Source organism: Chaetodon auriga, chromosome 14 (assembly GCF_051107435.1).
Source record: "Chaetodon auriga isolate fChaAug3 chromosome 14, fChaAug3.hap1, whole genome shotgun sequence".
Classification (NCBI taxonomy): Eukaryota; Metazoa; Chordata; class Actinopteri; order Chaetodontiformes; family Chaetodontidae; genus Chaetodon; species Chaetodon auriga.
Genome location: NC_135087.1, coordinates 12315389 through 12329689, shown reverse-complemented (window position 1 = coordinate 12329689; position 14301 = coordinate 12315389). Strand labels below are relative to the sequence as shown.

At 45.2% G+C, this 14301-nt stretch overlaps 1 protein-coding gene across 3 annotated transcripts in view; it reads right to left on the bottom strand.

The window, feature by feature from the left end:
- Positions 1–14029, bottom strand: part of asap2a (ArfGAP with SH3 domain, ankyrin repeat and PH domain 2a) — a 52547-nt gene extending 38518 nt beyond the window's left edge. For all 3 annotated transcript variants that reach the window (XM_076748399.1, XM_076748397.1, XM_076748398.1), the window contains exon 1: positions 13432–14029. In XM_076748399.1, coding sequence (XP_076604514.1) covers positions 13432–13557 — 126 coding nt within the window. In that variant the 5' untranslated portion in view covers positions 13558–14029. The remainder of the gene's footprint in view (positions 1–13431) is intronic.
- Positions 14030–14301: the final 272 nt, after the last annotated feature.

The following is a 14301-nucleotide window of genomic DNA, read 5'->3' as shown; positions in this document are numbered from 1 at the left end:
TGTGATAACGATCGGGCACCATCTGCTGCCAGCCAATCTACAGAGACTATCACAACACGGCTGGGTCGTGGGGGTCGTTGCCACGGTGATCCATTCACTTATGGTTGTGCATTCGCTGAATGGTAGAGTAACATGTGTCGGGTTACTGATCTGTGTGAGCACGGTGCAGATAGATAACATCTAATGTGTGTGTGTGCACGGACAGATAGAGAGGGAAGCGAGATGCAAACCTAATTAATGCTGCGGATGCTCAGATGGATTACAGCATGAATTTATGAGGAATTTATCAGAGGCAAGTTTTCCATCCGGAGCGGAAAATGTTTTGAATAAGAAATACAACGACTTGAGAAAGAGTCCAGAGATTAAGCATAAAAAGTGAATAAAAAAAAGAGACTCCCGAAGAGATTTCGCTCTCCCAGGCTTCATATCCATCTGCTGTTGGCCTCATGGTTGCCACAACCACCTTTGAGGGAAAAAAAAAAACACAAAAAAAACAGCGTAAGCAGACTCGAGCCCCAGAATAGGTTTAGGTAGGTGTAGGTTTCCGTATAAACTTGCAATTTTGACTGCTGTCACAAGGCAAAGCTCAGCTGCGTAAGCACAATGGTTGACTACCAGGGTCCAGACCAGAGCAAATGAATCCAATGTGCTCGGCCCGGCCCGGTCTTTAAAATCAAAACAAGAAGGGGGAAAAGAAGAGGGTCACCGAGTCGTCTCATAGGGCAGCCATTGCCCACTTTCTGAGCTGCTCACGTCACTGAAAGTGCCTTTATGTCTACACGCCACAAGGAAAGCAAGGCAAATCCTGGACATCAAGCAAGGCGGCGATATTCATTTGGATGAGCTTCCCAAAAAAAGTGCATTTCTCTGTTACCTGTTCAGTGAAATGCTCCCAAAACGCAGACAAGACAGCTGAGGCAACCCTGTGACTTAAAGCTGCATTCAACATTATTATTATTATTATTATTATATTTCATTACTGATGAATCTGCTGAATACTGAAGTTGAACCCTGACCATTGTTGGGGTGGAGCAAGGAGTAGAAGCAACCATGAGGAGAAAAAGCGTGAGTTCATTCATTCATTCAGTCTCTAATGGAGACATGAAAGCAGATAGAAACGGTGCCAGCCTGACTGGATTACAGCCTTCATTTCCCCAGGAGATCGGACTCGATGGCAGACAGAAGCGTGCAGTGAAAGTCAGGCTTATTAAAAAAAGAAAAAAAACCCACACTGATGGTGTCATCGTTTTACAGCCGTTACCCAATGCAATCAAATTTACTTCATAACGACAGAGGTAAAAAAACGTGTCTATAGCCAGTTTAATCGAACGTGTTACATTTTTTATTCCCTTCAATAAAATAACAGTCTGGTCTTGCTCGATGACAAACGGCCATTTGGAGACTGGAGGGACAGAGGGACAGCGAGGAGGGCGGGACGCCGCTGAACACAAGGAAAGTGAGTCCAGCTAACAAGCCCGTTTTATCGCAGCGCTCTCCACCTCTTACTCCACAGTCTGGAGAAGAAAGACATTCCTGGATGATTGCATGCTGCAGTGACTGACAGACAAGACAGAGATCCAGCCCCATTGTTCCTGCCGGCTAACTATCTGCTGATGACAGCATGTCTGCCTGGCAAGACGCTGTCCCGCTTTTCTCTGAGGCCCCATCGCCATACAGCACACACACACACGCATGTCCAAATTTAACAAAACACAATGCAAGCAATCCTCCCCGTCTGTAGTATTGCTACCGTCATCACCGCATACTTCTTTAAAGCTGACACACACACATATCTGGGCTCTGTCTGGTGTCTCATTATAACTTGTCTACTAAACTTGGCTAACCCTTTAAGCCTCCCCCCCCCGCGACAGGCACACGAGGAAACAGTCTGCCACATACTGTGGAGATCAGCCAATACGAAGGCAGCAGTCTGGGATGTAATTATCCAATTTATTTGGTGCATGTGTGGGTACAGTATCTGTGGGGGCTGTGGTGGGCTGTAAACCATGTTTCATGAAGGTGCCAGATATTACATGAAACCCAAACAAGCAGAACCCTCAAAGAAAACAACTAAGAGGTCGAAGAGGAGTGTGTTAAAAGGGCGAGTTCACAGCAGGAACATAAATGATGGTTTGATGTGAAAATCATGGGCTGGTTAATCATATTTATTTCACCACTGTGGTGTGGTCAGTCCACACTGACTGGAGAAGCAGCAAAAAGTGAAACCGGATCTTCTAATCCATTTTCCTCTGTGATCAATTTTCAGGTCAATAACTGCCACTGTTGGCAGCACGTTCACAACATCCGTCCTGACCTGAGATATTTTCACAAGAAGCCAAATGACATCTGAGTAAAAGCACTAAACAGGTCTGACCACCACCATTAGAGGGAGTTGGCACCGCTGACTGTTTATTGTTTAATGGTAGTCGATGTAAACGGACAGTAGTTCACACTTTCTATTCCATATTTTTATAAACGTAAATTTGTCAAAAGTTGTGCTTCATGTGGATGAAAACTGGAAAATGTTATCAATGTTGCAACGAATAGAAAGTGAATTATGTGCATTTCCATGAGTTCATGGAGGCAAACTGTTTACCTGAGCACAATGTGAGTGAAATTACAATGAAAAAAAAAACATGGGATAGGAAGCTTGGCTGTCTCCACCTTACTGTTGTCATACAGGTTCTTATCTTTCCACTGATAGAGCAGCCATGATGGTGACAGCCCTACCCAGAGGTGAGGAAGCGTGCAGGAACTGAACCTCTCTCTCATGCACTCTTTTTCCATTCTTGACACAACTACTTGAACAACATGTGTACCTTTGATAAGAGACTGTGCTCGCCATTATCATTTTTAATGATAACAAAAACAATCCATGACTGCAGTGTTTTGGCCTGACATTTGGAACGGCGTTAAACACTTTTGCCTCCAGTCCATTATTGGGCCTGTCAACATGGTTGTCCACCTACCCCTGTGCCGCCTCCTTCTTGCAACACAGCAGCACATAGCATCAGTGAGTCAACAGGGAGGACACATAATACACCAGCATTAAATACAACAATTTTGCTCTCCTCTATGGCTGCCAGCAGTTATGTTAGCACACCTGAGAGTAATCTATGGAAAATTTCCCAGCAGAAAAATGAATGAAACATCATATCATTTGTAGGCAGACTCGTCCGCTTCATTGCAGAATGAGACACGTCAGCTTTTCTGCAGGTGTGGTGCTAAAGTGGTCGCCCGGTGCTGTATATGTACTGCTGGCCGGCTGTCACCCAGACACAGAGCTGCTGTCTGCAGCTCCACATGTGGTACAGTCAGGGTATACACAGGAAGGGCGCTCTTTCCACCTCAACATCCACAGAGGAAAAGCTGTGACTCATTCAAAACATATGTCAAATATACAGTTCAACAGCCATCAGAGAGAAGGTAGATCCCAGAGGAAGCTGTGCTCAACTCGAGCTCTTGACGGTAGCACAAACTTTTCTGTTACAACTATTGTACTTTCTTCTGCTAAAGACAGCACAAACCATAAGGCTGACTCTTCACTACAGTCCTTTTAATATCCCCACAACTACAAATCCACTGTAAGAAAAAAAAAAAATCCATCTGAAAACACCCTTTCAAGTGTTTCATTCACAACTTTTCTCCATGCTGAGTGAGTAAAGTCAATATTTGGACAGAAGTGGGTTCCATTGAGCCGACCGCTAACAGGCCATGGCTGCAGAGTCGCTCTGTTCTCTCAGACAGCTGAGATGTGTGTAGTCGGGCTGCCCCGGGGGAAGCACGGAAAACTCCAGCATGCAAGTTCAGTGGAAGTGTGGGACGGAGAGAGACAGGGAGGGGGGGGCGGTGTTTTTCTCTGTGTCATAAGACTGGCTGACAAGAGTTCATTAACTCACACAAACACACTTTAAATGAAGGTTTTGGGCCATTTTCCAGAATTTATAGACCAACCAATCACTTAATTGTGAAAATAATCTATAGCTGCGGCTCTTGTAGTAGGACAGGACCTTTCTGGTTTCTGTGCAGCTTTTTCTGCCTGACTGCGAGGTACTCAAACATCTCATCTAACTATAAGCCTTCTGGTATTTTAGCACCAGGACACTTGGTGCTTTACAGCTCCTCGGTGGGCACTACAAAGACCGCCGTTGGACCAGAGCCTCAACCACCAGCTGCCAGAAATCACAGTGGGATGACAACATCAACAGCAGTCATTTAAGTGTTAGAGAAACAAACTTTCATGTTAACTGCTGAGTGTTGTTCAGGGTATTTTACGTTTTACAAGGTGAGGGACCCGGGAAGAACTTTGGTTTCCATTTGGTTTTCCCAGACGGCTGTGCTGCCTCATGGTCATAATACTTTTTGCCCCAACCTGCTACTAACCAATTTTCAGATCTACTTCATCGATTGTCACTGTTCTCATTTGAAGATGAGCATTTTCTCGATTCTTGCATTTCTTCGACCATCCCACATGTCAGCAGCCCTGAAATACAGTGAATTTAAAAAAAAAAAAAAAAAAAAAAATCACAGCAGAGACCTAATGGCGCCATGTTTAAAACCTGTTAAAATGGTCTCCCCGACTTTGAGGGGAGTCTTTAATGGAGTTTATAAACTCGCAGGAGGCTGATAAAAACCATGTTGGAAGGAGGGGCTGGGAAATAAGGACCAAATGTGCCACACTTTGAGGGGGGAAAAACTCTGACTTCACCTTGGAGTCTCTCTTTTCGCACAGACGCATGCGTCAACATCGTGGTGTCAAAGCTGCAGAGCCAGAGGCAAAGTGCCCAACAGTTACCACACAGCTCTATAAAGTGTGATGATGTCTGAGAGAGACAGAGAAAATGACCTGCTTTCTCCTGGAAAAGGCTGCAGAGAAACACTACAGAGAGCATGACTGTGTATGTGTGAGGTGTGTGTGTGTGTGTGTGTGTGTGTGTGTGTGTTCGCACACACCATCGTGGGCTTCAGAGCACACTTCAGTTGCACAAAAAAAAAGACCTTCATTTCAAACAGGTCCCTTTGAACTCCACTGGGAACTTACGACATGAAAAGAGTTTCACTTGACACAAACCCACCCTTCAGTGAAACAGACGATCTGAAGGGTCTAAGACTTCAGGAGAACTTCAGCGACAGGCTCTACAGAAAAAACTTGCATGAGTAACATTAGAGCAAGTTTCATTTCGTACATCGGTGTTTTCTGTGCTACAACTCTTCCAAACTCTGAAGATGCTTCCTATTGTGCAATAGACTGAAGGGATCAGGGACTATCAGACAATTTCTAATATTAAATAATTCATTACACGCAGCAAAACACAGACTAAATTAAAATGATAATGAGCAAAAGGTCTTGACTCAAAAACACCTTCTTGCAGCTTCATTTAACTGATCTCGTTTGGTCCCAGCTCAGTCAAAAGCAATCAGACTAAAGCTCACAGGAGACCTTCCAAGAAGTTCATATGGAAGCATTTCCCCAACAGAGAAGAAGTCTGGGTCTGTTCCCTGAGTGAAAGTGACAGCAGGGCGACACAACTGTGAGGATTCACCCCCTCCCCACCCCCCCCACCCCCACCCCGCCCCACCCCCAAGCAGAGCCAAGTGGCCAGGACTACAAATCAATGGTTGTGAGTTCATTAATGAAGAGGCAGGGCCTGTTGGGGAACAATAGCCGTCAACAGGAGCCGTCTCAGACAATCTGGGCCAGGACACTCTGATGGATGAGATCGGCCGAAAGTTCCCCATTTACCCCCCGTGCCCCTTGTGTCCAACCCCCTAACCTCTGTGTAGGACAGAGAGCAGTCAGTCTCCCCTTTCACCTCAATCCACTTCACCATCATCCGTTTCACAATCATCTTTGCTCCTCCAAACCAACAGACCTATCAGGACTCACAATGGCCAACCACATCATTCCCAAATCCCAACATCCACGCTCAAAGAGGATAGATGTACGAGAGTAAACTCATATCGCATCCTAGCAGTCAAAGCCCATCAGGGGATAAGGGAGATCATGGCTTTGAATCGACTGGGACAGGACCGTGACCTTCGCCCCTGGCAGATCCACGGGGAGGGCTGCTGCATCAAAATGAGGGTTGGGATCACAAATGATAACACAGGCCCTGCTCTATCCGGCCCTGGAGGCTGGGGAGACACCTCTAACTTCAAACAAAGACCCCATTGGAAATACTGAGGTCCCACATAGAGGGTAAAAAGGAGCTTTGCTATAAACACGATTAGGGAGACTCATCAATGAATTGAAAACAGAGGTGTTATCAATCTAATATGGTCTAATAACTGTTCACCTCTTGGAACATGCACAACATAAATTCAAAAGTGCCACCCAGAAGTACAAAGTGCCATAATAAATCAGGTTATTGACTCTTAACTAAACCGTAGGAGCCAAATTCGCTCAGGTTATATAGCTAGCATCACGAGTATGGACAACACAAATGAGATACTTGGAGCTTGAGCTCCAAAAGCAACTGTTTGGGATCATTTCCCAAACTATACTCCTGCCAAGAACGCAGCATTCAAGTAAATGCTCACAGTGCCTGGGCTCGACTGTAATGATCTGGTGCACTGATGTCCAATACCAAAAAGGGGACACTAACATACATATCATTCTCAAACCCAACTGCATCAGAAACAGCAACAAGTAAGAAAGCTCATGCACGTTTTTTACTTAAGAAACCAAGAGTCCTCACCGAGGAATTGGAAGAATGGATGTAGTTGGCTTTGCTTCAATGTACTTGGCCTACTCTGGTGCATTAACTACAGTGAGCCAAAGTCAAGGGACGGTGGGGACAGCGGATGTAGAGTGAGGGTGAAGGGAGGAGACAGAACTGCAGGGATCCTGCCAGAAATCCCATTTCAATTATAGGAAGCATTAAGCTTCTTAGGTGGTATGCTAAAGACTGGCCAGAGTGTCTGGTGGTTTGGACTGCTCACTTGGGCCACACTGCACATTAGGCCATGAGTGTGAGAGCTTGCAGATCCATCAGTGTGTCTCTAAAGCTATTACATGTGGATTGTCCCTGCATCGATAATCCTACTGTCTGAAGCCTTGTTAAAACTTTCCTCCAGGCCACCTGTTGTAAGAGGGCAGCTGTTGTCCCCAGCCAAACCATTCCCACCAACCTTGCCTGGAACGGGGGGAGGAAGAAGAAGGCCAAGCCTACCCTTTGCTCAGGAACAACTCCAGCATCACCACAGGTTTACAGACTGACACATGGAGAAGAGTTATGAGAGCACGCTTGCCTTCAGATGTTAACACATCAGCCATAAATGGTTGCACTTTAAATGACATGTTTCAGCACAAAACACTAGTAGAGAGCGTTTTGTTCTGCAAAGACAGAGGAGTGTAGCCACAGAGGCAGCTGGAAATTAAATGAGACATCATCTTGTGTTAACAGAAGGTATGAATTCATCGCAGTTAAGCGTGTACCCAAAACAACCGGTGGCCTGAGATTAAGCTTAGAGGTGCTATAAAGAGATGAGAGACTAAAGGCACTCACAGCAGGCACTTAACTGCTTTTTCAACACTCATGACTGCACTGAGAATCTACTCACCATTTTACAAGCACCATTACGTTGTTGTTCACCAGCATCAGGAAAACTAGAAGCAGTCCATGAGAACCAGGCTGGTGTGGCCTGCACAGCCAGCGCCAACAGTTGCCTGTGGATGCTGTAAATACCATTAGCATTCCCTGCAATACTCCCTAGTAATCTCTCAACAAAATCAAGCAGCAAGGCAGCATGCCTTACGAGTGCATAGCTGGCATACCAGTGTGATGGACCTCTGTTGGATGAAATAATAGCCAGATGGAAGACTAATGACGCCAGCCTTCAGGACTGAGTTGCCCCAACCCCCTCAAAACCAGTAATGACCCATGAAAAGGTACCTTGGCTAAAAATAACCCTTATTCATCAGCAAAAAATGAATAAACTGGGCAGAGGAAGAGGCCTAGTGTATGGGTAGGTTTATTGTACTATATAAGGGAGGATATAGACCATGCAGAAGCTGCTTTCCCTCAAGGGATACAGGCCGATGAGAACAGCGTTGTTGATCGTTGTTTGGGCTCATGTGAGGTAGAGGACCCCACATTGTGCCTTGGCCATGAAAAGCTTCTACAATCATCAAGTGACTTAAGATGATATATATGCAAACATGCAATTATAATTTTGGACAGGACACCAATAATAAGATATTACAAATGCCATGAACTGAAGTAACTAAATGTCCTCGGTTTTGATATTGAATTAAATTAGCTCATGTTAAACGTATCCATAAACACCTACATAACCAGACCCGCTCGGTCCTCAGTGACATTGTGAATTTCAGGCTCAGTGTCTGAAAGGTGCCCTTTTGTTTCTCCAAAAACACCCTTTGGAGAGGCGTCCTTTTACGTTTGAAGGGATTTCAAAAGGGAAGAAAACATGAAGGGGATCGTGAACTGGCTCATTTGAAACACAAGTTGAAACCGTTTTCAAAGACACACGTGATCAGTTGCCTTTCATGTAGATTTTATGTCGCTTTGAATTGTATTACTGTTTTGTTTTGTGTGTCTTTTCTATTGAGCTGTGTGTATTTGCACAAAGGCCCATCAAGGAACAAGTGCTGCAAACTAGCTTAGGTTATGAATGCTGTGGTATGTAGTATTGGTTGACGCTATGTACTTACCAGTGTAAAAATAAACACTACGTTAATATACGGGGCTAGAAAGACCGGTATGCTAAAGACATGAAGTGCAGAACAATGCTTATGGGCCGAGGGGGTCAGAAACAACTTTGGAACATTTGTATTTATGCAACAATAATGGGGGATGTCCCAGGCTGCATTACACACAAGCATTGTATCTGTCAAAAGCAAGTGTAAATTACAAAGCAACTGTAATGTCATGAAACATATTGTGTGTCTGTCAGAGCAAACGTATGCAGCTGACAGACTGATCAAAGGGCTGCACTGCCGACAACACAAAAGCTCGCCTCGAATGTCAAGTAGCGATGGTTGTTTTGCAGCCACAAGCCCTAATACTCAATAATCTTCTGCAGTCTACTGTATGAGTCAGATCCGTTGCAAACCCATTGTATTCAGCTCAGCATCACTTTGAAAAGGCTGCTGATGTAATACACAGTGATCTTGATAACTGATCCACTCTGCCAGAGAATTAATATGCCATTAATGCTTTAAACACCTGCCACAACTGCTCAGTGAGCTGTATGTCCAACGCTGTGGTACTACACAAATACACCCGTCTTCATACCTGAGCTAGAAGCTGTATCACTTTAGATTTGTTCAAGGAGACAAATCTATCGATTGCATCGTTTTTCAGAGTCTCTCTCTTTAACCTACGGGATTCAGTAACTGGGGCGTAAAACAGTCACAGATGCAAAAATAGATCTGAGAGGACTACAATGTGTGCCAGTTTCTTGCCGCAGACAGACATCCTCATGGGGTGTTCTTGGGTGAGACAAAAGCACGGGGGCATTTTCACAAAGATCAATACTTAACACAGAGGTCAGCTCAGCCCCCGCGGCCTGAGGCCTCCCTCAAAGGGAACTTATGACATCATGTTTCCAATACGGAAGGTTGAAAAGACAATTGGCTTACACGGTTTACCTTACGCAAACACTGTTGTTTGGCAACTGACAAGAGAAATGGATGTCACCTTGCCACCTTTCAGATATGGAGAATTATTCTGCGTATTCTGTACAGACGCACCGATCAGCGTCAGGTATATCCGATTATGTGCCGTCAGATTAACATGCATGCTGCCATTTATACAATTCCAAACTAGAAAAGAAAAAGACTAAAATTCTACAATTTTTTAATGGGTTTTTATATGTCACAACTCATCAGAAAATCTCTGCTTACAATGTTATAAATACCATGTGACTCAAATAAACCCACTTCAAATCAGTAAATGATACTTTAACACAAAGTATCTGACAAAATTGTTACTATCAGGACTGAACTTAAGCAGTCACTACTTGCCATTCAGATCATTTTCATCGAAGCACTGGAGGGAAAACCAGATCCTCGAGCTCTTATTTCTGAAAAGTCTGGACTTGCCAGAAGAAAGTCAACACAAGTGTGGAAGAAGAAAAGCTGTGTGTTACAGGGGCACAAAGGGGGGTCGTGACCCAAATCCCTAACATCCTCTTACTGGATAAACAGGTTTTTATTGCTGTGGTTTTACCAACACACACACACACACGCACCCACAGACACACACACACAGGCGCTCTGGATGGCCTCTTAGTGCCAGCAGTTTAAACTACTAGCCTAATTAAGGTTGTGTCAGATGCAATTAAGTTTAGAAAGAAGTAATTATGCAACATTTGTGGACCCATTTCCGTAAAACCTCTGAGCCTCCTCTCCTGTTAATGTGTTTAAAGGCTTCCTATAAACAACTAGACCCAGAGGTCAGATTTAAAACGTATTTTAAGAAGATGAGGCTGTAAGTGCATCAGCTATTTTAAACAAGTGCAGGCCCTATTTGGAGATACAGCACACTGGATGTATTCCATTTCATACATTTGTGGTAAGTCTGATAAAGAGGGATGGAGGAGCACGAAGAAACAGTCAACAAAACAGCGAGGATCTGCTGAAAAGCTCATAACAGTGCATGCTGCCATTAATTATTGACAGAATCTACATTAAAATTGCACTGTGGACTGAACTGAAAAACCATGCAGTACTTGGCTTTGTGTGTATGTCTACTGTGTTGTTGTCATGCACTCATTGTTTTTAGGATCAGTTCTCGGCGGTAACAGGACTGAGGAGCATGTTTTCTGTGTAATTGGTACCAAACATGAAGCATCAGGAATAACAGATTTCCACATTAAATCACAAACCTCTATGAACAAATGAATCCCGCTTGTCAACCGGTTACGCCCACACAAAAAGTGTCAAAATAGAGCAGATCTGATTTGGAGTGGGACCAAATGGAAGGCATCTCAGTTTGTTTACAGCTCTTGGGAAGTACTGCGGCATACGGGCAGAAAGTCGTATAAAGCCTTTTGTGTCTCCAGGGGGAGCTGTGTGAAGTCTGATAAATCAGCATCGGTTGGGGGTGAAAAAGTCTGAAAATGGAAAAGGTGCGGGGGCATGGACTTCGGAAGGAGTGAGCTTACCAGACTACTGCAGATCACTCCTCGAGGCTACAATAGGCGCTGCCGCCACATCAGGCCTGAATCTCCAATGACTGGTTGCATTGTGGGTTAAGTAGGCACCAGGTTTTTACAAGGAAAAAGAATGCATGGACTAAATCAGAGGTTGTCCTCTGGTCCTGCTGCATTGGTTTTGATCGTGTTTGTCCAAAACTGTAAATCATGAGTCCGACAAAGTTAGACGAGTGCAACGCTAAATCAGCGCAGCACTATTTTAAAGAGTGCAATGCACAACTGCACTTCCAAACTAGGCTCTAAAATGCACAGTCCAAAGCAAATATATGCACATAATATTGAAATGCTTATAAAACGCCTTTTGTCAGCTGATATTATCATATCCACAGTCTTTACGCACAAAGAACAACAAGAGGACGACAGCCAGCAACCAAACAGACAGCCCATTATCAAAACTCATAGGTGCCAATTCACAAAACAAGACATCCTGTGAAATGATATACCAGCTCACTGTAGCATTACAGAGCACAGCGCCGCTCCAGTCAGCCCGTCCTCAACTGTCAGTACAAGGGTGAAGCCGAGAGGCGAGCGCTATTCAAGAGAAGGCCGGAATCAGCACAATGTTTGAGATTCAGCACAGCGCTGAAAAGTTTCATTTTCATTTAGACTGCATGAATACACAGCAGGCGGATGTGTCGTGATACTCAAGGGTGAAAGAGTCATCCTCAGACAGTTTGTCAGATGTTTCGAGAAATGCTATAAAAAAAAAGAGCTGATTTTTACATAAAATAGCAGCCAGTGGATGCACATATGTAGATGTGTTTTTGTTTATCGTGCGTGTGTTTGAGATTCCGGGCAAGCTGGCGGACAATAAGTGGAAGTGTTCCCCATCCACTGCAGCGTTTAATTGGTCAAACAGACCAAAGCGAGCGAGGTCTCGCCGTCCCAACAATGAGGCCTTGTGTTCCCTGAGCCTGAGCGCGGGAAGGTCAATGTGAAACAACAACACGCTCCTCCACGTCAACAATTCAGCTCATCTCCAGAAGAACATCGCTGACGCCGATTCTCAACCCAACCACACGAACCAGCAATTACTGCAGAGCTACTATTTTTAAAAGGAGTAAAATCCACACACTTATTTGCTTCCTTCTACAGAAAAGCACATTCCACCCCTCACGAGCCCAGCAGCAGATTAATTGCTATTTTCGAACCAGCTGCAGCAGAGGTCTGAAGGTGTGTGTCGCCCACGTGAAGCACCTGTCAGCCTGAGCAGGTGTTCGTCTGGCTGCCTGGCTCCGTCCTCCACAAACGCTGCTTTAAAAATAAAGCAGGAGTAAATCTGACGCCAATTACTTATCTCCTCTCTGCACGTGTGACGCATTCAGGTGTTTGTTTTCACAATGAAAAGGTGGAAGGCACCAAATTGTCTGTCACAATCCCGTCTGGGCGGCCACTGAAACTTCTCCACGGTGAAAATCAGGCAGAAATGATCCCCGACACCTAAACGTCTGCATGCGTACCCTGACTTACAGAGCTGAGACACACTAACACACATTACACACCGAGCTGCTCATGTGGGAACTTCTATTTTTACCACCAGGCTGGGCGAGGCTCCGCCATACAGCACACAAAGTAGGGAAACTATAACAAGGGAGGGAGGGAGGCGGCGGAGGGCTGTCAGGGAACAAAGCGGAAGTGTCCTTCCTCCTGATGACCTGCAAGTTAAAGCAGGAACGTGAAGAAAGTGTTGTCTGTGCACATGCGGTGCCATGCAGCTGCACCTCCTCTCCATCCATCACAGAGGGAGTGATCACTCAGCCACATGCAAGGGCCACTGCTGAAAGTGATGCACATGTAGGTGATGATCCCTTTGTGGCACCTTCCATTCTGTATGTCCATCATCTGTTTACCTGGTCTGTTATTAGGAGTTTAGGAGCACAGATTGCAAAGCCCACTCAGGCAAATTGGTGCAATATGACTTTGAGCTACATAAATAAATATATAAATAATACTTCTTGATAAAAACTCCTGTATAATGGCACTCTATAGACCCAGGACAGTAATACAGACCTTGGCACAAAAACAGAAAACTGGCTGGGGTGGCGCAAATGGGTATATGGGGCATGAGGGCTGGACGGAGGTGCAGTGGAGGACAGTTTCTTCACACATGAATGGAGGAGACCTGCTACTCTGAGCTAACAGCAATCTTTAAATTATGAGCATAATAATGACAGAAATCTTTTATTCATATATTTTGGGCTGACCAGCATTGATGTGGACTACAATCCCACCGGCACCGAAGTCACTCACCTCCTCCAGGGCAGCCACTGTGTTCCTGCAGTGGGACATCCTGGTGGTGAAGTTGGAGGCAGTCGGCGATTTATAATCTTCGTTCGTCTCTGCCACAAACTCTGAAACTGTGATTTGGTCCGGCATTATTAATCCTTATCTTTGCTGATAAGAAGAAGAAGAAGCACTCTTCGTAATCCCCAGCCCCCTTTTCTCGCCTGTATAGTTTTAGTCACAAAAGTGTTCACAGAAGCAGTCGCAGTGTCTCTGAAGGCCCCCGCGGGTAGTGAACCATCTCTGGGTATGTTTATGTCATCCCCTTGTTTGCGCCCTGCGCCGCGGTGTCGCACGCTGGCTGGAGGAGTTGCAGCGTTGCCGCTCACACGGCGCTTTGCTACAAGGTGATGCGGTAGATTATATCCCCGCCGGCTTTCAGCCCGCTGCTCTCTTTGCATTCAGCTTCACGGATCGTCCTGTGGTCACCAAACGTGGAGCTTCCCCGGTTGAGCGTGTTAATCTCGCGGTGTTCGCAGACCTCCTGCTGCCCGGGCTGTACAACTTCTTCCTCCTATCCCGGAGAAACAACGAGCAGGCGTTTTCAACGGGAGCGCAAGAAATTGACAAAGGTAGAGGAGGGGATTCAATGGACGCGCAGCAGCCAATGGGGCGCACCAGCTCGTAATTGGAAGCCAATCAGGATTCACGGGAGGCGTGAACCCATGCTGCTTTCAAATGCTCCTCGTATACTACTAAATCCTCCTAATGTGTGGCGTCAAAGACCTCAACCTATTTCCAAAAGTTTCTCCAGTCAAGCGAAGGTACCATAAGACATTTAACACCTCAAGAAATGGGTCTTAAAGCGAGTATGTGTAGCATTATGCTAATTTAGAA